General features: G+C 45.4%; 3 protein-coding genes across 18 annotated transcripts in view; 1 reads left to right on the top strand and 2 right to left on the bottom strand.

Moving 5' to 3' along the window:
- Positions 1–2,593, top strand: part of LIMK2 (LIM domain kinase 2) — a 30,634-nt gene extending 28,041 nt beyond the window's left edge. For all 9 annotated transcript variants that reach the window (XM_064392906.1, XM_064392908.1, XM_064392907.1 and 6 more), the window contains one exon: positions 535–2,593. In XM_064392906.1, coding sequence (XP_064248976.1) covers positions 535–691 — 157 coding nt within the window. In that variant the 3' untranslated portion in view covers positions 692–2,593. The remainder of the gene's footprint in view (positions 1–534) is intronic.
- A 728-nt stretch (positions 2,594–3,321) lies between these two features.
- On the bottom strand, positions 3,322–17,058 carry PIK3IP1 (phosphoinositide-3-kinase interacting protein 1). 2 transcript variants are annotated; one of them, XM_064392923.1, is made up of 8 exons: positions 16,920–17,058; positions 12,517–12,611; positions 9,800–10,259; positions 9,534–9,650; positions 9,331–9,450; positions 7,145–7,330; positions 6,931–7,009; positions 3,322–4,931 (listed from the first exon to the last, which is right to left on the bottom strand). In XM_064392923.1, the coding sequence occupies exons 3-8, from the start codon at positions 9,870–9,872 to the stop codon at positions 4,724–4,726; spliced, it is 783 nt and encodes a 260-aa protein (XP_064248993.1). In that variant the 5' UTR covers positions 9,873–10,259; positions 12,517–12,611; positions 16,920–17,058; the 3' UTR covers positions 3,322–4,723. The 2 variants fall into 2 exon arrangements, with proteins under 2 accessions (XP_064248993.1, XP_064248995.1); XM_064392925.1 differs by lacking the exons at positions 12,517–12,611; positions 16,920–17,058 and having other exon boundaries at positions 9,800–12,439.
- Positions 15,870–23,381, bottom strand: part of PATZ1 (POZ/BTB and AT hook containing zinc finger 1) — a 24,967-nt gene continuing 17,455 nt past the window's right edge. For 4 of the 7 annotated variants that reach the window (XM_064392916.1, XM_064392912.1, XM_064392917.1 and 1 more), the window contains one exon: positions 21,735–23,242. In XM_064392916.1, coding sequence (XP_064248986.1) covers positions 22,824–23,242 — 419 coding nt within the window. In that variant the 3' untranslated portion in view covers positions 21,735–22,823. Of the gene's footprint in view, positions 20,704–21,734; positions 23,243–23,381 lie in introns of those variants that run through there. The other 3 variants (XR_010348843.1, XM_064392913.1, XM_064392918.1) reach the window with 3 other exon arrangements.

Below are 23,381 nucleotides of genomic sequence, written 5' to 3'. Positions count from 1 at the left end.
GTCTGGAGGACTCCTCTTTGGAAGCCTGCAGGATGTCTGTATTCCCATAGTGGAAGGCTGCTCTGCACAGAGGGAGCTCCAGCCATCTACAGGAATGCTCAAAGGCTTCCATGAGTGAGAGGCTTCAGACTCAACCGTTTGGGAGAGAGACTGCTGTATGGTAGAGATGTCTGAAACAATTCCAAGACAGAGAGTAAAGAAGGAATGATTGTTCAGGATTTCTCAGGTACAAAGAGTAGGGGCAGACTTTGACAGTAAGGTAAATACTTTGTTTGATTTCAGTTATGAAACTTGTAGCTTCAGAACAGTGTTGCTGCCAAGTAGGTTCCAAAGAGCTAGACCTCCCTGGCTATAAAAAAGGGTAGCCCAGACAGATGAGGGCTTTGCAGTCTTGGAAGCTGAATGGGAAGGAAATCCTGGCCCTGTTCACCATCTGTACATGGTACAGGGACCTGGATGGACAACTAGCTCAGCCTTTCCAGATGCTGTTCTGCTTCCTCTTTCCTACTTATGTTTCCTCACTGCTTCTTCTAGGCCCCCTTTTTCCAAGCTGGAAGATTCCTTTGAAGCTCTCTCTCTGTACCTGGGAGAACTTGCCATCCCCCTTCCATCTGAGCTGGAGGAGCTGGACCACAATGTGAGTGTGCAGTATGGACTGAACCGTGACAAGCTACCTGAAGACACAACCTAGGCTGCTCGTCCTGCTGCCTGCACCACTTCACTGGAGCTGGGATGAGCGTCAGGGAGGGAGATGCACTTCAGCCACTTCCAGGGCATTAACGGGGCACCACGCTGTGCAGCTGCTGCACTGCCTCTCTCTCCCCACCCAGCTTCCCTCCTCTTGGATATCCTGATTCACTGTGGATTCCTGGCATGTTTCAGAAGCAAAAAGGACTGTTTCCTGCCAGCTGCACCTAGGAAAGCCGCTGAACACTATTTTTCTGGCTTGAGAAATATTTCTCTGGCCTTTTCAGGCTTCTTTACTGTGGTGCCTTAGAACTTGGCTGCAAGCTGTGAAGCCACCCTGGCCTGTCTGCCAGGGAGGGAATTGCTATAGGAGACTCTCCTGGGTAAGGACCAGTACTTCTGGAACAGCTTCTCCCACTGACTGCCCTGCCCAGCAAGCTGGGGAAATTGGACATCCAGCAACATGTCTCACCAGGACAGCACATGTATGTATTTGCATGTGTTTCCCAGAACAACCCACTGAGATTTTGGCCTCTGATACACATCAGAGGAAGGAGTAAAAAGCCCCAGGAATCGGGCAGCTCTCCTGAAATACCGTGACTGGGGAAGCACATATGGATTGTTGTTTTGGTTTTGTGGGCTTTTATTCCTTCTGTGTCTCTGAATACCTCCAAAAGCCTGCCTAGAAACACTAAGACTGAGCTCTGCTTGCCCCTCCTGATGGCAAATGAGGCAGGCAGCAAATGAGCCACTGGAGCATTTTCAGACCCTGCACCTGCAGTGAGCTTGCCTGCCCAAAACCTTAACCTAGGTGAAAGTATTTGAACCTGAATGTGTAGTTCTGCACTAGGCACTGGGTGTGGACATTCCTGAGTGCTTGAGCTCTTGGCCTGTGGATGTGAGGTGACAGAAATGGCGGCACAAGGTGCTTGTCAGAAAGCCAAAGGTTTGAAGTGGCTCAGACCTTGGGCATGGACAGTGGCAAAAGGGGACTTGCCCAAGGTTAATTAAATGATGGACTTGTCATGAACAGAAAAGTGCTGGAGAATGTCCCATCCTCCCTGGAGTGGCAGCTGGAGAAGTAATAATTCAGTTGCCACTACCTCGTCCTTTCCTGCAGATTGTGCAAGTTGCTCCCTTTGAAGGTCCTTCTTGCAGCTGCTGCTGCAGCACCTGAGCTGATTCTCCAAACAGAAATTTTCCTCAGGGTCATTCCCTGCTCTGGGGGGGGAAAAGAAGGGCTTGAAGTCATTGGGAGGTGGGTAGGGCTGTATTTTCTTCCAGTACTTCACTTCTTCCTCCCTTGGTGGGAGAAGGAAGGAAGGAAGCTACTGCTGCAGTAGCTCACATGCTTGGCAGAACTGAACAAAAAGCTGAATCGGGTTCTGCTCTAAGTCTCACAAACATCATGGTTTAACTGGATTTTTAGTGTGCTCCTTTTTCCCCTCCTCCTCCCTTCAGCATTGAATGGTTGGGAATGGGTGTTAGTCTTTGCTGTTACTTTGGTTTCCTCCCCTACCCATGAGTTGAAAGTATTATGTAAAATAACATGGGACCAGCCATCACCTGACATCAGCTATGCAAGGGGCGTGTTTTTAGTCTGTGTAGTGGTGTTTTAGAAACACTGGGGACTCCCTGTGCTGTAAGTCAGGCAGGAGCCTCTCTAAGCTGGGTCCAGTGGATCCGGGATTGTTAATAGGATTTGCCCTTTCATTGCCCCTCCCAGGCTGGTTTGTGAGGGGACCCCTGAAGGGAGAGTCCTGGGCGATGTGTGGGTGGGGTTTATGAACTGTGATTTGCACAGCTCCACGTTCTAACTAAATTAAAAAGCAGTACCTGTATGCTATTGAGAACAAGAGTTTGTGGTCTCTGTTAAATAAAAGGCGGAAGCTGCCACTTTCTCGGGTTTCTATTGTAGTCACAACATGGCAACTGCCCAGACGAGGTAGCATCCAGAACACCTCTTTTTGAGTCTGTGGACTCTGCCACATTCACAGAACTGCAGAATCACAGTGCAGTGCTCTGTAGGACTATTACCCTGGAGTGAGGGAAAGGGAACAAGTTACGTTCTGTTCATTCGTTGGTTGGTTGAAGGGTGGACAGGAGTCAGCAGATCATGGAGCGTCTCCATTTTCCTTTTCTAAACCAGGGAAAAAAATACAACCTGTTCTTGGAAACATCTTATTCTGAAATATGTAGTTCAGGGGACTTTTGTTAAGACAACAACTGAACAAAAATGCTGGCTCTGTTAGTACCTCCTGTAACCTGCTGTGCTCTGTCTCCACTGTACTTCTCAAGGGATGGAGCTGCTGCTGAGCAGCACCAAAGCAGAACTCTCCCAGCTCAGTGCAGGAAGGGGCTGTAACCAAGAGTTTGTTCCCATGACCAGACTGCTGAGTAACCCACAGCTGCTTTTCAGGAACAGTGTCCCAGTCCAAGAGCAGCTGCAGGCAGCAGGGAGACACGCTCCATGCCCCTTGTCAGTGTTGGTGCATGCAGGCACTGCTTGTAGGGATTGACTTTGATTGGCAAACCAAAGTGGCATCTTCCCTTCTCAATTCCAAGTCTGAAACGTGGCAAAGGATGCTGCTCTGGCAGGAGGAATGCACAGACGAGCCACAGTCCACATGGGTCTACAGAGCATTCTTCTTTTAAGCTTTAATACAAGGCAGCACAGTCTGTACCTTCTCATAATGAGGTATTTAAAACATTTTACAAAGAAATGGTATTCAAAGGCCTTTAAAAATAAAGTATTTCCCTTTTCTGAATCAAACGTTAACACTAAAACCCCTGCTGCCAAGTGCTGCTCCCTGTTAAGCCCACAGCTATAAAGCAGATGGCTACAAAACTTACTTGAATGGCTTGAATCCCCTGAAGCGGGGACAGATGTTTCCCTGAACTGGCCTTGCCTTGGTGCCATTAGGGAGACACTGCAGCAACCATCCCTTCCAAACCCCCTGAAATGCTAATAAAAGTTGTTACAAAACCTCTCTAATAGGACCAGGCTCTGTAAGTAAGTAGTCTTGCTGCACAAGCTGAGTGTGTGACTGAGGCTGGGCCAGGCGCCACACCAGAACTTCAGTATCTTACAAAACAGCTGCCCTGTTCTGCCCTCAGAGCCAGAACTGCTGCACTGTCAGCAGGGTGACCTCCACAGCTTGGCCACTCTGTCCAGCACTGACTCTGTAGGAAGCCAAGGTGTTCAAAAGAGGATATTATCTATCCTCAGTGTTTAACCTGCTGTAAGTAACTGAAGGGCAGTTTCATTTTTTTCACTCCAAACTGTCTACCACTCACCCCTGCTTTCCTGATCAGTGTAAGTGAGCAGGAGGTACAGACAGACCTCCTGGACACCTAAAACTGTGGCTATGCATGTAGCACCACAGGGGAATGGAGAAGTGGCCTCAGCCCTGGAAGACCTGGATTTTTCAAGAGCTTGAGGAGAGCACTAGGGCTAAACATTCTGCTTCTGGCCAAAGACATCCCTCAAATAAGCTCTTCCTTGGAAAAAAACCTGATCCAGTAGCTGGATTCTGGACAGTGATTCCAGCTCTCAGCCACTAAAGCAAAAAGGCAGTAACTCTAATCAGAGTGTAATTATCTAGCTAAATCTGACATGAAGCTCCCCTCAGTCCCTGCAGTACTGTTCTCTCCTGAGGCTCCAGGCTGTAACTTAAGTAACAGTGCACACCATTAAATAGGAAAAGAACATAGAAAGAGGAAGCCACGACCACACTCTAGGCTACAGGATCTGTGGCCAGTTGTAAGCCTGGCCCATCATCCCCCCCAGCTCCTTGGCACACCACGGAGATAGGTGGGAAGAAGCAGCAGGTCCACCACACCAGTCCCCAGCTGGTCACGCGCTGAACGGTGCCCCTCAAACATGATGAATAGCCCACTGCTCTGCTCCTCTGCTTCACCTTCCTCCGGCGTTCATCAAAAAGAAAACAAAATAGAAATGAACACACGCAACCCCTGCACTCACAGTGGGAAGCTGGAGGCTTTGCTCAGCCTGTAGCACTCCTGCCTGAGCTGCTCAGGCCCCAGGAGTCCCGGCCTGCCCCATGAGGGGGCCGCCGCCGTCCCGCGTGTCCTCCACGGGCGTCGGGTCCGTGTGCACCACGATGGTGTTCTCATCCACCAGCTCGCACGTGGGGTTGGTGAAGGCTGACAGGGGCAGCGTGATGCGCTGCATCTCACGCTCATAAACCTTCTGTTCGTGCTTCTCCTTCAGGTCTTTCCCCCTGCATTGCAAAAAAAACCCAAAACATACACATGGGGTGAGTGCTGCTGCTTGGAGGGAGAGTCTCAGTAAAGCTGAAGGACTAGAGAAGGAACTTTGGTCTTTAAGATTTAAGTAGTTTCAGCTGCATACAAAGGGCCAGAAATATTCCCTACTGTAAGCAGAGGACCACAGTTGAGCCTTTTTGAAAAACAAGCAAGCCAAGTGAAGTCTGTCCCTGCCTCAAACTGGCTTATTTACTGACATTGCTGCTGATAAATGACTGTACAGCCAGGCCCCTCCTTCAAACCACAGAGCTGCCATATGTTTCCTTATCCTTTACAGTCCCACAGCACTGCCTGGTGCAGGCCCAGGGGAGAAGAGAGACAGTGCAGAGGCCATTGCTGTGGAAAAGAGCTTCTGTAACCTGCTTCATCTGAAACAAATATTGGAGGTGGTGACAGCTTCTGCCTTTTGTTGCAGCAAATTAAGCTGTCCAGAAAGCATTAAAGCTGACTTCAGAGCTGGCCCTGCCTTCTATCACTGCAGCTATAACAGCTTAATGCCACAACCAGCTCCTCAAACCTACCTCAGTCTCAGCCTGTTGCTAAGTGAAGGAACACCTCTGTAATTTGTGCTGCAGAAGAACTGCCTGACTTTAAAAATGGATTTGGCATTAATAGCATGTTGTCTCCAGAAGAGCTATGTATACCAAAAACTACTAAACCCATTAAAGGTTTCTCACCACACCTACTACCCAAACCTGCCAGCTTGCACATGCAATTTTGAGATCAAGGCAGGGAAGGAGACAGTAAACCTGCAGTACATCCCTGCTGTGAGCTCTGTGTGACTGGAGAAGCAAAGCTGCCTTTGGACAAAGCCCAACACTGGTCTACTGCTTCCTCCCACCGAGGACAGGAGAGAGGTGGGACAGGCACCACTTGCTCCTCCTGAGGCTCGTGATCTCAAGCAGGCAGAGCTGCTGGGGTTTCCTGTCAGCATTTTGGCTGCTTTTCAAAGCTGCCTACAAGCGTGCAGCAGTGGCTGCCATTTCTGCCAGCACACAAGACAGCATTCTCTCAAGTGACACCTCAAATCAGATTCCTCGACAAGCAGCGCTCTGTGTTTTGCCCCTTATGTAACACTCCTCCCTCTGCTTTTTTTCTGTCAGCATTTATTATAAACACTTACATAAGGACATGTCCCAGCTTGGGAAAGGGCTCCTTCTGCTTGGTTGTGTCAGACTGTTGTCAAACAGCCAAAACATAGAACAAACCCTCCCAGAGGAGGGAGCCTGGGTCTTTGCTTCTGCAGTGACAATCACTGCTATTTGTTAATCCTGCCCTCTCTCTTACAACTACTGCCACTACCCTCACACACTGCTGAGCTACAGAAACATTTCTGTCCAACACAGTGAAGTGACTGAAAAAAAAGTAACTGAAGTCAAAATCAAAACTGACCTTTAAGTATACAGGAGCTTTGTTAAAATTAACTTGGACCAAAAAAAAAGCGCTACCTGCTAGTCAGCTTCATAGGATACAATGCATGAGTAGCAAAAAAAATTTGCCAATTGTTTTTCTTCTAAAGATAGACTAGAGAAATCAGGGGAACAGGTGGCCTGCTAAAATAATTGTGTTTTTTTCTGAGCAATAGAAACTTCCTGTAAGGGAAGCGGAGATCTGCTCTTTCTAGTTCTGAGAAAATCCTGCTCCTGAGCACGTCTGAAAAAGCCACATCAAAGTGCACATGCACACAAAACCCCAAATATTGAAGAGGGCAATTTGAGTAAGATAGAACATTACAATTTAAGTAAGATAGAACATCACAGTAATGGGGGAATAGAGAAAAACAGAGTTAACTCTTCAGTAGTTCTTTCCTCAGTGTGACAAACAAACTTGCTCAATGTGCCATAACAAAACATACGCTTCTGTCCCATTTCCTTGGGATGTGGTTGGGTCTGCAGGTGCTCAGACACTCCTGCTATATATACACAAGCTTTTGAACAAAGAACAGCCACTCACCTCTTATAGATGTATCCCAGGACAATGCCAGCCCCGATGGCAATGATTATCACCATCATGATCAGCCCCAGCACATAACCTGTGAAAAGAGAGAAAAAAGAGCCAAAATGAAGAGGCGGCAAATCCAGCTGTAATGTTGCTTTCAGAGCCTCAAAACAGGTCTGTCCTGCCAGAATTACAGGAATGGATCAATCACACGATCCTGGGTTTGTACCTAGAGTCCCTAAGTCCTTCTTTTCCCTGGAGTTCATCTGTACTCTCTGACTGATCCCAATGACGGGCTGCACCGCGGCTGCCTCGCTCCGGGAGGGCAAGGTGTCAGCTGGTTCAAACACCTGCTCATCCTCCTGGGAAGTACCAGCTTCTGCTGTAGGGACTGGGGCTGTGCTAGCTGTAGCATCTGTTGAGAGGAGAAGAAAAAAAAATATATATACAACATACCAAGCACTTGTAAGTACTTCAAAACAACATGTACCTTGAGAGTGGGACAGCTCTAGACTGGTATCACTGAACTGTCTTCAAAGCACACTGAAAAACTCTTGTTCCCCTTAAGCTGTTGCCAGAAATCCTACCAAAGTAGACAAGAAATGTATTCCTCTCCCCACTTTCCTTTGACATGAACCTATTTAACTGAGAGTCCAAGGCACCACCACAGATTAAAGAAATCAGACAGCAGATTGAAACCCAGGTGCAGGGCGTGAGTCCAGAGGATGCAGAATGACTTCATTTAGTGTACAGATCGATGTACAGGCTGCAGCTTCAATCATGCTGAACAAGATTATGAGAATCTCCATCCCAAATCTCCCAGGAGCCTATTTATCCCTCTTCTGCCTCAATCTTCCTGACACAGGAAAGTCTAGCAGGAGACTCCAGCTGGTGTGAAAACAACCTGGGGATATTCTTCCCTGGTCCCTCAGTGTACTGATAGTCTGGGACACCACTGCACAGGCTAAGTCAGAGCAGCCCTCAGGCAGCACAGCCACTGACTGAGGACAATTCCTGCCTCAGTCAAGGCCCAGAAATGGCACCCAAGGATACATGTTCCTTCCCAGCCCTGTTTGTATCAATGCTCTTTTTCATCAGCAGCACTGAAAGATTTTCAAGGTAGCTCCTTCTTTCATGACATGGTTTAATGGAAGCTGTAGCACTGTAAAAGCTGTGACAGTGTAAAATAGGTATCTATTACCTTTTCTACACAAACCCCCCTCATTTTTGGAAGTGCTATTCACAGTATGCATCTATACCTGAAAACTCACTCCACTGCGTCTTCCCCCCCCAGCAGGCAATAACTCCAGGTGGATTTTCTATCTGCAGCCATTTTGAGTCCTCAGTGGAATGTGAAATGGAAGTACAGAAGGGAGTCAGAGACAGGAAATCAGGAGTCCTGCACAGTAACTTCAAGTAGGGTCAGCCAGGGCAACTGAACTAAAGTGAACTGTTGGACCATGAAAAGGTGCCTGCCCTGAGATGCAAAAATATTAAACCTATTAAAAATGCAAATGGCTGAAAGGTCAGGTAACTGTTCTGATCCTAAAGCTGCAAGAGTGTTTTGAGTAAGGATCTTGGCAGCACAACATTTTTTTGCTTCATCTTTAGGGAAAAGCAGGCAAAAAAAGAGCAAAGTGAAAAAAAGGGGAGGGTGTATGTGCGTGGGAAAAGTATTTACATGCAAGGATAGCAGTCTCAAGGGACAGTGGTGCAAGTAAATCTTGCAGGGCTCAGAAAGTAGTAAACAGTTCAAAAAACCCCAAGTGGTTACTGTGATGTCAGTCAAGGCTGACACCTCCTCTCCCTGAAACAGGCTTCAGCTACAGTTCTTTTGGCAAACTGTTTCTCACTGTGACTATCCAGGAGGAATCCAGTGTTTCCATTTCTCACTGTGACTAGACAGGAGGAATCCAGTGTTTCCATTTCTCACTGTCCTCCCTTCCAGTTCTCATTTTTTCCACATTCTTCCCCTGCACCCCGCACTCAAATTCCCATTGGCACTCCTTTAAAAGCACGACGATTCTTTAGTCAGCCATAACATACCCCACATCAAGAGTCTACCCACACCTCAGCAGTTCCTAGATGTCCAGACCTCGGCCTTTTACAACACAGCAAGAGAGCGATATAGTGACAAGCGAATTATGGGGGAGTGGGGGCTTTTCACAGGCCTTTTCTGGCACTAATGGAAAGCTCCAGGGGCGGAGCGCGGCATTGCTGGGAGGCAGATGTGCACGCACAGGCGGGGGCTGGAGGGGAGCCCTGGGTACGCGATGTTTCCGAGGGAGGTGCTGGCGTAGCCCGGGCTTGTTTGTGCGCCGGGGGGACCCCACCCTGGTGACAAACCCAGCCCCAGCGGTAGGGGGCACACCAGGGAGGGCACGAACACGGGGGTCCGGCGGCGGCCGCTCTTACCTGAGCACTGGGCGATGTCGCAGGATCGCCGCTCGGGGATCCCAGTAGCGCCTTGGATGTAGCACCAGGGCTCGGCGTCGCCGTCCGGGTTCCTGCAGCTGTTGTGGTCCTCATCGACTGCTAGGGAGCAGCGGGCCGTCAGCGCGGCCGCGGCACCTCCGCTCCCCCGAGAGCCCCCCCGCGCCCCCCGGGCCCGGACCCACCTGCCGGGAGCGCGGCGCCGGGGCCGTTCCGCACCAGCAGCCAGTTGAGGCACGGGGCGCCGCCGGAGGCCACTTGCCGGCTGCCGCGGTAGGACGCGCCGTTGCCGCGGAGGCATTCTGCGGAGAGACGAGCCGAGCCTTGCGGGCGGCCCGGGCAGCCCCCGCCGCTCGGGGCAGCTCCCCAGCACGGCCCCCGCCTTCCCCACGGGGGTGTTCCCCCTCCCGAGACCGGCCTTTGTCCCCCACAAAGCCGGGCCGGCACTCACCCTCGGCGCCGCGGGCGGCCCCCAGCAGCAGCGAGCTCAGCAGCAGCGCCCACCGCGGACCCCCGGGCAGCATCCTCGGCGCGGAGGGCGAGGAGCCGCCGCCAGCCCGGCCGCGCAGCTCGGCTCCGCTCGGCGCCGCGGCGAGACCTGCCCCGGCGCTCCCCTCCCCGGTAAACAACGCCGGGCTGCGCTCCCCCCCCCGCCCCGCAGCCGCCGCCGGGTCCTAACGCTGCCGCTGCCCGCCCCCGGGAGGGGAAGGGGCGGCTGCCGCGGGGCAGGGCTCGGGGCAGCCGGGAAGCTGCTGCCGCAGAGGGTCCTTCCCCCCGGGACCGAGCTCGGTGCTGTGAGGTTGTTTGGCTCGAGAGGGATCCGCGTCTCCGGGCTTATCTCCTACAGTCGCAGGAAAAGTCTTAGACCAGAAGAGGAGACTTTCCACATGGAACTACGCTTGAACAATTGCCTGTGGCAGGAAAAGTGTTTATCGTCAGAGACCTAAAACTGTTCCCTCCCCTAAAGAATTATCACGAAGGACTAAATCCTGCTGCCCTTACTCTCCCTTTGAGTTCCCTTAGCTCTAAAGATGCGTTGTAGGGGCTACACACCGCCACGGAGGCTGTGCAGCTCCACCTTAACGGGGTTTACATTCTCGCCTCTGCCAATCCATTACTTTTCATTGACCCTATGCGCTTACTCTAAGACCTGTGCCTGCTTATAGAAAAAACCAAGGTAAACAGCATGAAAATGGTTTAGAGTAGTTCTACTGCAGGCATCCAGCCACTGTGATAAAGCCTCTCTGCAGACATTTCACACGGCTTACAACAGATACTTCTGTGTCTGAACACGCCAAGGGATTCAGACAGTGCAGCGCCAGAGCCTGTATGCAGCATCTGGAGTCCTCAGCACTGTTTCTATTTTACACCCGTGAAAAACAAGCCACTGAATAGCTGGTCCTGTTCAACAATGAGCTTGCAAAGGCAGCCTGGGCCAACTGATGGGTTTGTAGCCAAGGCACAGGCCTGCAGCACAAGGTGCTATTTCTGGCTTTCCCACAGAGTTCTTCCTGACCTTGGCCAACCTGCCTGCCTCACTTCTTTGCACTTTCCCTTCCTTTTTGTTACATGAGGTACAATCAAACCTTCCTTCTTAGAATAGGATAGGGAAGTTCCCTTCATTTAAAGTTCTTTGAAATCACATGGAAACCATTGAACACATAAGAAGTATTTCTATGCCAGGAAGCTGCTCCAGTGTTTGATGAACCACTTTTCAAGGCAGTGCTTGGCTGGAGCAGTGGTCTTTCCCTTCCACTCCCAGATGTTTCCATCCTGGCAGTGCTCTCCGTCAGGCTGCTACAGGTAATTGTGTAACAAACCTGCTCAAGGTTCTGATCCAACCCAACTTTTGCCTCTTTTTCACCAGGTCATGAACACTTTAAGCCCATTACAGCCAAGTCACCTGCTGCATCCAGTCCACAATGGAGAACAAAAACATAGATGTACCAGCATGAGAGATGGGTAATGAGGAAACAGGTCAATTAAGCAGCACTATCACCAAGTATGAAACCACAGGTCTTAGCACACATTTGTGTGACTCACACTTTAACAATATGATTTACCACTACAGAAAATAGTTTATTAATGTCAGATTTTAAAAAAATATGCAAAAAATCAAAACAGGAAACCAAAAACCAACTGTATGTGCCAGTCCTGACTGACATCACCAGCCAAGATGCAGCCTTTGTGCAATTATGCTCATTTTCTGCACAGACACCCTGCTACTGCATTCCTGATGCTCTCCAGTTACTCTCTGTAAACGCAAGGCTAACTGGAGTCAGCAAGAATTTTTAATAAGGGCTATGCAATCAAGCTGCCTATTTGTAACAGCTCTTCATCAGATTTTATGGGACAAATTCCATTCAGCAGAAACTGCAGGGCCACACATGCATCCAAGGCACTGCCTGTCCAAAACCTTGCAGATGGACTGCCATCCTGCACAATTAATGTCTTTTTGCTCATTTCATGGGACTAACTAATGCTTCCATGCCACCTAGCACAGAAAGCACCTCCTTCTGTACATACTGATCCAAGAACTGTAGTAATCTCTGTGGAAACAAATCTCAGACCTTCCTAGCTCTCTCTCCTACTATGTAACAAGATAAATTTGCACTTCTCATTACACCCAGCCAAGTTCCAGCAAACAATTTGAGTTTCTAGTCCACAGAAGGACAATGGGGAATCTGGAAGAAATGCAAAAACCTTCACATTAATGGTAAAGATCAAAGTCTTTTCCACAACTGACTTCTAAGCATAATTTTTTTCTTTCATCTCTAGCTTTCTCCAGGATGAGGGAAGACTTATGCCTGGCAGTTTCACAGAGTTAAGTTTAATAGGATGCCAGGTGGCAGCTGTCACAGGCAGACTCAATTGCTCTTTCCACTGCTTAGGAATGGGTTTGCTCTTCTTGCTACACTTTTAGAGATTAAACATGACATTATTTCCTAGGACTTGATTTTAAACCACCCAAATTATAAGTAAGTTAATAGCTTTGCAGCTACTACCTCACACAGTTTACACTTAGATGTCTATTGGTATATACACATACAAGTATCACAACACATCCCCACTTTTTACAGGAAAATATATACATTATTTTTAGGAATGAGGGACATTAAACATCTTCCTTAAACTCAGTGTGAACCAGTTTCAGCTGTGAGCTGGTACCTTTCTTTATACAGGTCCCAGAATAAATAATGTCTGCTTTCTCTCTCTCCTGTCTGTCAGCTGCTCTTTCTTGTTTATTTGTTCTACATTTTCACCTGTGGAAAAATTCAAAGTGTTTTGAGATTAAAAAAAGAACCCAACCAAACAAAAAAAGGAATCTAACAGCACAGCACTCTGTGCCAAGGGAGGCAGCCCCAGATCTATAGCTCTGGAATGACTCTGCAAGGGAGCCATCAAACCCACCCTCCTTCTCTGGCCACAGCCAAGTGTGTTCAGATCTTGCCAGGCAGAAGTTCATCTAACCTCCTAGGCAAGAACTAACATGCTTTATTACTTAATCTTACTAAATAAGACACTGAGGGGAGTAAACAAAATGAGTTTTCTAATCTGAGTAATCCTTCCTAGCCAAATTAACATGGATTGCTTAAAATGGAAAAAGTTGACCATTGCCCTCCTTGCAACAGGACACACGTCATGTTCCCATAACCTCCCCTTTCTTCTTCTTAGGTAATCAAAATAATTGTTCCAGTTTTCCCCAAAACTCCTTTTTCTCAATTTTCTGGTTCTTTCATAAATGGTAATACTTGAGAGTGACTTCTGAGACTCGAGAGTACAATTCTGAGACCTCACCATGAACAGAATATTAGAGCAGTTTGTGCTTAAGCTTAAAAAGCTGCATTGAATGTTAGTAAACACTATTAAGTACTTGAGAACTTGCAACTCCCACAAAAGCAGTGGTTTTATTTCTTTGCTGCCTCTCTCTTGATCATGAAAACAACTCTGGGTCTCACCTGTAAAAAGCCTTCTGTAAGCAATGATGTAGGAGTTGGAAACAAATGTGTTTCATTTCTAACCTAGATACAATTTGAATGTAATAAAAGAACATCAGGGCTGTACAAAAGGATCAGATATTGACTTTATGAAACTGAGCCGAGTATAACCAAAAATCAAGACAGAGGCAGTGACTACAAAGGAGTCGCTGTGGAGGGACAGGAGTATCTGCTGGCACTGTTGCATCTGACATGCTCAAGGAGAGGCTTTCTCCTCCCCCTTCGGTCTGACAGGATGAGCTATTGCAAAGTAAATGCCAGCCACAGCCTCCAAGGACTAACAAGGAAGTCTGCAGAAGCAAAACAACCATATGCGATATTTGAACTGGTTCAGACTGGTTCAGTTTGCTCCACTAACTCAGAGTGCTTTCTCAGATGAGTTTTCTGTGTGGGCTGTAATAAAAGGCCAGAGGCCTCAGGAGGACAATCTGGGTCCTATTGTTTACTGGGGAGAAGCATTAAGAGATTATCTCTAAATACTCTCAACAATCAGTGACTTCAGAAATTTCACACACTGAGTCCTCTTAACAGCATCATTTTTTTGTCCTTTTTTGACATGAACTGCCCAGTGCCTTTCCAGTTTTCTCACTTCTAAGGGCCCAAGTGCTGACAGACATCTGTGTGCAGCAGTGGTGAAGGTCCCCACGGCTCACACCTCAGCTCTTCCCCTGGCTGCAGCATTCCAGTCTCGGTATCTGGATCACAGATTGCTTCACCTGCTATCCAGTGGGTGTGGCCCATAGCAGGATACCATAAAACCATAGCAATATTGTTAGGAACTGGGTACAGCTGTCTAAAGATCTTTCAGTCTTCAGTTGCACTGGTTTTTGATGGGTTTTTTGTTTGATTGATTGGTTTTTTGCTACGGATGCAGGCTGCTACTGACAAAAGCCAGAGCACACATTTCTAAGGGTGGAGGAAGGGAAGCTATTTTGAAAGATACTGTGATCTACTCGGAGAAAACATAAGTCTGAGCCAAGAGCAGAAGCTTTACTCTCAATTTTTTAATGATCTTTGCCTGACCTTAGGCAAGCTTCTGCCTTGGTTTCCCATATTAGTATTAGTAATGTCACAGAGGCACAAATGATTTTATGTCTGCAAAGCACTTTGGAAGCTTCAGATATCCAATACCTACCTTACAAAATGGTTCTGTAGGGGAAGGAATCCTGGAAACAGATATACAGGAGATGTTCTCAAGTTCTACATGTGTAATGCTGACTTAGATGAAAGTACAAATAAGCATTGACGTAGGAATTCATTTCAATAGGAGAATATGTTGTTTGGTTGTTTTTTAAGGTAAAAAACATACTTTTGTAACTTTCTTATATCTCAAACTGCAGTTGTGCCCAACAGTACCTGGCAAAGCTGGGCAGTCTGATAACCCAATTTGTTCTTGTTAGAAAATGCCTACCTTAAAATAATTGTTTATTATTTGCACATGAGAAATGTGAAAAGGCAGCATCAAAACAACTGGAGATTTCAGTCAAAAGGAATAAAAATTTCTGTTCTGATATCTGTTCAAATAAAGCTCCAGTGAATTGGATGGGATTATAAAATATCCTTTTACCAATCTTTCACTCACTATGGAAGCCAATTTCACAGTGAAAGCCCCAAACTCTGCTGTTTAAACTTCAATAATAATGAAATATTACCACAGTAATAGTTAGGTTTCATTGTGGAAAACATGAGGTTAAAGTTGCACTTAAATATGCAAAACTGCTACTCTAAATAGCACTACCACTCATGTGACCTCTATCCCAAGCCATCAGAAAGGCTGTAAGGTTATAAAGTTGAACACATAAAAAAGCCAAACATGTATTTTCTTCTCTCTTTAGGGCTTTGGGACTAGGACTGGAGTCATCAGCATCAGAGCAGAAGCAGAGACTCATTTTGTAATGGGTCTCTGCATTCAGTGTGAGCAGAGAAGCAGAGACCAAACCTTGCAGTGGAGCTACTGCTGTTTGCTCATAAAGCCCAGGATTCAGGGACATTTACAGCGCAGAGCTCACAACTCTGGATTTTATTTCTTAGCTGACCTGAAAGCAGATAAAACCACTGGCACACAGGTACTGTGAAAGACTCCACAGGTGTTTGTCTGAAGGCTGTGGGAGGAGTTGTTCATTTTGGGAAGTTGCCCTTTCTTTCCTGTTGAAGAAAGGCAAATCTGTGTTTTCTCTGGGTCACACACATGCCATAAGCATGCAGAGATAGCCTTTTTTATGACTGACATAGGCATGTGGACTTTTTTACATCTATTTACAAAAGCAAAGACACTGTTCCTTTAAGTATGTTTACAGAGCAGGGCAAACCTCTGTTGTTATTTTGGTCTTGAGTTTGCCATTCTTTTAGAAAGTTAAGGCTCCAACTGGTAACACCATAAGGAGGTAAAAAGCCAGGAAGAAACAAAGGTTTAATATTCACTTCACATTTGCACTTATTTCTTTAGTATATAAGGGTGTGGAGTTAAAACACTGCATTTGACCAACACCCCAGCACCTGAGGTAGGCAGGCTAGAAGCAAAACTCTATTTATTAATGACCTCAGTTTTATTTCACTGCCATTCAGTGAGGACAATACCAAACTTCACAGATACTCATCCACTTACGCTGAAACAAGAAATCTCACCACACAGTGCCAGAGAAAGGATTTCCTAGTCGAAATAAGGCAATCCTGATACACAGTTGTGCAACCTGCCCACCACACTATGATTTCTCACATAGAGCTGTGGAAATGTGCAAAGGCAGAATTGTCTCTGAAAAGAGGAAGATTTTGAGACATGAGAAGTCCAGGCCATCTCTGTGCACTCATGGTCTCTACTCTCCATCTCCAGGAAATGAATGCATGCAGCCTGCAGAGTTTAATTCTCTTTTGGTTTATTACTATTTAAAAATCAGGTTTTGTATCCCCTTCTACAGAGGCTTCACCTTCCAACAGAACATACAAAAAATACACACAATAGAAAAAAAAAGATAGGTAGGTAAGTTGCTTTATACAAACAGGTCCCTAAGAACCCAAAAAGGCTAAAACAGGCTCGGTTTCAATAGAAGCAGGCCCATAAATAGGCAAGAGACTTCATTCAAGTAGGGAAAGAGTCATCCATCCTCACCTAAGATCCTTTCTTGCTCCACTGAAGACAATGGGAGAATTCCCAGCAACTTCAGTAGAAGCAGGATTGGGATTCATCAGAGCCAATGACAAACTTTTCTGCTCCTTCCCTTCCAAGGCACTGTCTCTTCCATATGGCGTGCAGCCAGGGGAAAATACCAGTTTTCCTGGCTCATCCCACACTCATGTTTCAGTTGTTCACTCTACAAGACATCTAAGAACAGCCTTTTATTTTCTCTCTTACTCTGGTATTTGCACTAATTGCAGCAAACTTTCAGATTACAACAGTACCAAAGAAAAATTCTGAGCCCAAGAGCAAGGCTTGGTTGATTCCTTAAGAGCCAGCAGTCAGTCTGACAACTTTGCAGAGGGCATGTAAAATTTGCCTGGAGAAGGCACCAGTTTGTAGACACAGCAGCCAAAAAGGTATTAGCAAGCATGAGATTGATTTATTATAAAATCACTTACCCAAGGTCACTATGTGACTGCAGGATGCTCAAGAGCATTTTTGGCTGCCAGTGGCTGCATGAAGTGACTCCATGGTCCACATGGAACACAGGAGCTGGGAGGGAGTCACTGGAACATCAGTGAGACTCCAGGTACCTCCCTCCTTCAGCATAGCTTGGCTCAGAGCACTTCCAGGTCTTCAAAATTGCAGTAAAAGTATGGAGGTCACTCAGGAAAAGCTTCGTTCACATAAACCCTGAGAGCAGATCAATAGTGCCAGGCAGTCTTTAAATAAATTTAAATATCCCACCTTTCAGGAAAAATGTGGCCAAATGTTTAACTTTGCATTACATCTGAAGTCAGTGAGGCCAAACATTTGTGACAGAGTTCAGCAGCAAAATTGTGCAGCACAATTTGGCACATCAATTAAATATTGGCACGTTTTTACCCAAAGGTTATCATCATTTCATCTCACAGACAGGAACACAACACAGGAAGAGGCTAGAGATGACAGAGGGAGTTAATTCTTGGCAAACAGGCCATCACTGCCTGCCACCACAGAGTGCACAGCTGTGGTTTCTCACTGACATGCCATAACCATTCCAACCATCACCACAAGCCCTCACAGCCAGGGCTCCTGCTCCTGGGCTGCATCACTCTGCAGTTATGTCATAGCACTCTAATTTTAAAGTGCTGCTTTTTCTTTTTTCTTCTCAGCCAAATAGCTCCTGCTTTGTTTTACAGCCAACAGCTCTTTGCAGAGCTGCACACACCCGAGTGTGTGCACAGGAGGTGTGGAGGGTGAGGATGAAAGCAGCAGGCACACAGCACTCTGCCAGTGCTGGGGCTGACTCTGTACCTGTACCTGTGGCTGCAGCCCAGGAGCACTGCCTGTCCCCTCCCTGTGCACCCCAGGCTCAGTCCTCAGAACATGCTGCCTTCTCACAGGGACAGGGAGCTGCAGCAGATTGGGCTGGAAGCCAAATCTGTTCCCAAGGGCTCATTCACAACAGCTGAAGGATCTTGTTTTGAAAAGGATGTTCAGGACAAAAAAAAGAGACTCTTTCAAGAGACACTGGAGCCTTCCAGAATTTGTTTTCCTTTTTAAGTTTTCCTAGTGGGTTTATTTTTCCCCCTCTTTGCTCATTTGTTTCGTCTCTCAGGGCAGAGTTGAGAGCCTCAGCTCAGAGATTCACTGTGAGCTTCTGCTCTATTCAAATAAAACTCAGGTATTGTGCCCAAGAAAAAAGGTGAGCAGTACTAAGCTGGCTTAATTTACATTTGGTATTGACAGTGCTGTTAAGGTATAATCATAATGCTGAAAAAGCCAGCACATTGTGTTGATTGGCACTTGCTCTCAGATTTTATGCCATGGTGACAATGGAAAATATTTTATTATTTTTGTGGATGGTAAAGAAAAACCTTTCCTGTTTCATTATTTAGAATTTTTGTGGCTGTTTTTGACTTTGTCCATTTATCTCTCATGAAACCCAAGGAGAGCTCTTGCTCTCCATTCATTCTTCCAACACTGAAGTCTGGAGTTCCTTTGAAGTTTACTTTGGCATCTACTTCCTCAAGCAAGCACCTTAAAAAAAATTAAAGCTGAAAGTGGTACCCCACTCCCGACTCAAGACGTAAATTTAGATACTGAATTCTAGGAACAAAGATTTAGTGAAAAAACAAGACACTAAAGTTACAACAGAGCCTACAAAATCTAGGTTAGCTTTCATACTAGCAATTCAATTAGTTGAGTTATAGACATTCAGTTACACAGCTCTCTATTCAAGTCATTCCTTACTGCTGACAGCAGTTGAGGGAGGAACAATAATTTCAGGGAATACATGGGAAATAACAAATATTCCCTAAGTCACTGGCACTCAAACAGGTCTAAAATTGTGACTGGGCATTTACAATTATTCAAAAGATTGGTAGGAAGACCAACTCCACACCATCTTAATAGTTTTAGGCTTTAAAAACCAAAAAAACCTCATCCCCCCAACATATAATACTTTGCCCTACTATAATTAAGGCACTGGATTGAGAGAAGGAAAAATCTGTGTTCAATTTCTGGTTCTGCTATCAATTTCCCATATCATCATGGGCAAATCACTTAGGATTGAGAGCTCACATGCACATTGCCACGTGTCAGGTGAGCCACATTGTTTGCACACATTTAAGACATGACAAATGCAAGGTCATGTCACCTAATTTAACTCAGTAGGGAATAAATTCACATTAAATTGCTTTACCTTGCATTTGTTCTGGATTACCATTTAAAAATTCAGGCAACAAAAGAAGCCTGAGAAGTTTATGACCCCCACATTTAAGACAACACTTAATCATGCATGCAAGTGGTTTTTAGTCCTTTATCTTTCACTCATTCTCTTATAAGCATCTATTCCTTTCTTGTCTGTCTTTAATATTTAGATTATGAATGATTGAAGATGTTTTCATCACACCTAATACACAAGGCTTGAGCCTCAGATGAGAGGTTATGGGACTCCTATAATACAAACAAATGCTACAAGTCTGATGATATAAATTTACATGAATTGAAGTTTCTTTCTTGACATGTGCACCAACTCAAACATTGGCTTGCAGTCCCTGCAAAGGGGAAGGCAAGGAAGAGAGAGTGGCCCAAATCAGAACTATCATCTACACACCAATTAAAAATAAAATGCAGGAGCAACAAGCTGCAGCTCAAGGCATGTTACATACTTCCCTTTGAACTCTGAACTGTGAGGCTGAGTTTTCTCTTTAGATCTGTCTCATGTTCTATAAGAACCAGACATTTCCCAAAGTACAGAATAGAAAGAATTTGCATGTAGATTAAATTACTGTCCAGAATGGAACAGTATGCCCCCAAAGAAGCAAAAAGCTCTGAAAACACACCACAGCTAAAGATCTGCCCAACTTCCTACTGGCACTAGCCTGCACCAACCTCCAGTGTTGGTACAAATCTCTTCCATTTACACTAGGATGATCTAGAACTGTAATTTCAGGATTGTTAACCCCCTGCCTAATTGTTTCCCTGTCCACTAGACTGAGAAGTAAGTAGTTTTCATTCAATGTATTCATGACAACTTAGTAAGCATTTTCTTTGACAAGCAGACTACACAGTGTTTTTGAAGGCTTCGTTTTCAGATAAAGGCTTTTGTTTCACCAGGTCGAATCCTGTAGCATTCAAAATTAAATTCTGATAGATACAGCCAAAATTCAACCCACTTGTAACAGTAAAGTCAGGGAGCTAAATGTAGGATGAAAGTATTCTGTACTCTGGACTTAGCTTTTGGAGTTGAATGTTATGATTAATGCACCTTTGAGTGCATATAGGAACACTGGGGACAAAAACTTCTGCCTTTCAGCATACAGCCTCAGTTCAACAGAAGTTTCCCTTGTGGATTAATTATAAGCTATTAGTAAATCAGTGACTGCAGCTGCATTTGCTAATCCCAACAAATTGTTGTGCTGACTGGAAAGCCTGCTCTTTCCTGATTTGCTTGGCAGCTTACAAGGTTGTCTCAGCACTAGATTTGTAAGGTATTTTAAACTGTTTTGTCACTTTTCTAAGATGTTCTGTTTTTACCTGTCTACTAATCTTACCAGTACAAGAGCAATTCCATGAAGCTTTAGTGGTGGGGTTTGTTTGTTTCACTGGTTTTTCCTTTTAAATGAGGCTCATACCTATTCCAGGATTCTGGGAGGAGATGACTGGAGAAGAACATGTCCTTCAGTCTCCCAACACAGATTAATAGCAAAACATCAAGTCCACTGCAACATGCTCTCAATTTAGAAAGTGCTGGTGCTATAAAGAGAAAGCCATTGATTATTCATCCTTGATTTATAATAGTTGAGAGCAAGTACAAAAAGTAGCTTCTTACAAGAGGGAATGTGGGTCTTCTAGGGTCTTCTAATTCTTGTAGAATTTAGAATGTAATTCCAAAATCCATATACTTACAAAGGCCTCTCTAATTGTAACATAAAACCAAATTGGGAATATCAGTGAAGCATCAGCTGCAGGGTTTGGATTAGAAGCAGCTGGGCAATGCAGGCTGAGGTACAACACCACTTTGTGTCTCTGTGCATGTTTACACAGACAGATCTCCTGCAGCAAATGAGAACCTGGTCCAAAGGGTCTGTCCTGCTCCAGCACTGTACTAACCATGGAGATAGGTATTGTTTATGGGATGCAACTTTGGTGCAGGACATGGGCTCTTCAGACTGGCCTTTTTAGAAACATCGAATACACAAAGCAGTTTACCAAATCACTACTTAAACCTTTGCTCAATAACTCTCTCAACAATTTTGATGTAGAGAAGATTCTTCACAGGTACAAAATTAAGGAATAAATTTAGGAAACTGTTCTATGTGACTTTGAGCATCAACAGCAGAACCATAATTAAAACTCAGAGTATTCCTAACTCCTAACCCTGTGTTAAACAACATTTATACCTGGGTTTGGTACATAAAACTGTGACTAGTTACATGGAAGGAAAGGGAGGGTCAAGAAAGGACATTATTTCTGCACAAGTGGTATTTTTAGATTAAATGGAATGTCCAACAGCTTGAAGTGCAGCTTCTTTGCATTTCATAATAAATTATTTTTCAAAGATATGCTGTTTGCAATTCCCACCTCATTTGGAAAAGAAAGGAGTAACAGTGGCTTTTGCAAACCTGACTAGAGACCAATCAGGAGAGCATGACTGGCCAAAAAGCCCAGCTCACTGAGAATACAGCACAGTGCAGAGTGGGATTCACATATTATTTACTGGCTCTCATTTGCACACCTTTTGGACAGGTGGCTAAACTGCTCAAAAACCAGACAAAACGAGGGGATGCAAAGTAACATACTAACTTCTTTAATAGAGTCCAATCCAATTAAACCAAAATCACTCTGTGAAGCCCTGGGTTTATTCACACTAAACAAGTCAGTGGTACATAGTGTTAACCCGATAGCTGATCATGTTCATCCCCTAGGTCCCCACATGAAAAATGAGCACCAGTCAACCAGACTGTAATGGTATTTTTCCTTCCTTTTTTTTTTCTTTTTTATTTTCATAAAAACTATTTCTTTCATAGACTTAAAACAACCAACTAGCCAAGTTATTAATTATGGTACATCTAAAAAAAAATATCATACTAACCCTAATGTGACTGCTGCTTTACGAGTGCTCTGTGTATCGCCTTAGACTGGCTTTTCAGTAGCAATTCACTACAACAGGTCCTAAAATAATAATAATAAAGAATTAAAAACCTGACAGCAAGTTTAATGGTCAAAAGTAATAAAAACAACCTGTTCTGAAAGGTGATTTTTCTCAGCAGTTCAGTCCTGCTGCAGCACTCACAGCCTCACAAAGGCAGAAGAGGATCAAATTCTCTCACCTGCTTTAAATGTTTCTGGTTTTAAAAGGACAACTGCATTGGAACCTGCTTGGAACCATGGGGCATTTTACTTAACGTTATATTCAATAATGGGTCTGTTTTTTAAACTTACTGCTTTTCTGGGGGAGTTTAGGGAGGGCAGGGGAATAGAGAGAGAACAAAATCACAGCTCCCTGTAGCTGCAGCTCCCCAGGGGCCTCGGTCACTAGGACTGTCTCATTCTCAGACCAGTGCTGGTAACTTTTGATTACTCTCAAAGAACACAAAGAAAACACCACCAGCAGCCTCTAAAGCTCCATTTGTTTTGGGTCATGTCTCCTATTCAAGGCCACCATCTTCTGGAATTTATCAGCTAAAGAAGCATTTTCTCCCTCTCCCCAGTGAAGGTTTAAAGGTGGGGTAGGGCATGAGACAAAGAAGGAAGCTAAAATGAGTAAAAAAATTCTCAGCTATAGAACCAAATTTCATTATTTCCTCTTTCATTCACAGCATCTTATCATTCTAGCCAGACTGCTGCATTGCTTTGTTAAGATCCATCTGATCTCATTTCCCCTCTGGCCCCATTGGTTGCTGGTCGACCTCTGGATCCACTAGGGATGATGCAAATGCTGACTGGACGATCTGAAACCCAAACGACTCCAGAAGAGACATGTTCTGTTGGGGTGAGAAGGGGGATCCCAGAGCAGGACCCAGGTCCCCCAGTGGGCCACCAAGGGCCCTGACGTGCACTTTCTGTATGTGTTTGTTCAGATAAGACTTTGATCTGAAAAAGCTGCCGCATTCGGGGCACGGGTACTTCTTCTCTCCTTCCATCTCCATTTTGTTTTTGCTGACTGCCAGGTCACACGAGAAGGACCCATTGGTGCTCTGTTTCTCAGGAGTCTTGAGGTCACTGGTGTCAGAGAGGTCTCCATATGAATCAGAACTCTCAATCGGGTCCGAATGTGAACATTTCTGGCCTTCTACGGGAAAAAGAAAAGAGAGAAGTTTTCAGAATCTTGGCTCCCAAAGGAAGATATTTAACATGCATTAAAATAAATTAGATTGGTTACCACCTGATCACATGAATGCCTGTCACAACAGAACGATACACACTTAACA

This window comes from Passer domesticus, chromosome 17 (assembly GCF_036417665.1).
Source record: "Passer domesticus isolate bPasDom1 chromosome 17, bPasDom1.hap1, whole genome shotgun sequence".
NCBI classification, from domain to species: domain Eukaryota; kingdom Metazoa; phylum Chordata; class Aves; order Passeriformes; family Passeridae; genus Passer; species Passer domesticus.
This window is presented reverse-complemented; position numbering and strand designations above follow the sequence as displayed.

What these genes read in the sequence shown, in the direction of transcription:
- PIK3IP1 (XM_064392923.1), bottom strand. Translation starts at nt 9,872, where the DNA reads ATGCTGCCCGGGGGTCCGCGGTGGGCGCTGCTGCTGAGCTCGCTGCTG. An exon ending in GGCCGCCCGCGGCGCCGAGG is followed by an intron (nt 9,651 to 9,799) that starts GTGAGTGCCGGC and finishes GTCTCTCCGCAG; the next exon opens with AATGCCTCCGCGGCAACGGC. An exon ending in CGGCGCCGCGCTCCCGGCAG is followed by an intron (nt 9,451 to 9,533) that starts GTGGGTCCGGGC and finishes GCTGCTCCCTAG; the next exon opens with CAGTCGATGAGGACCACAAC.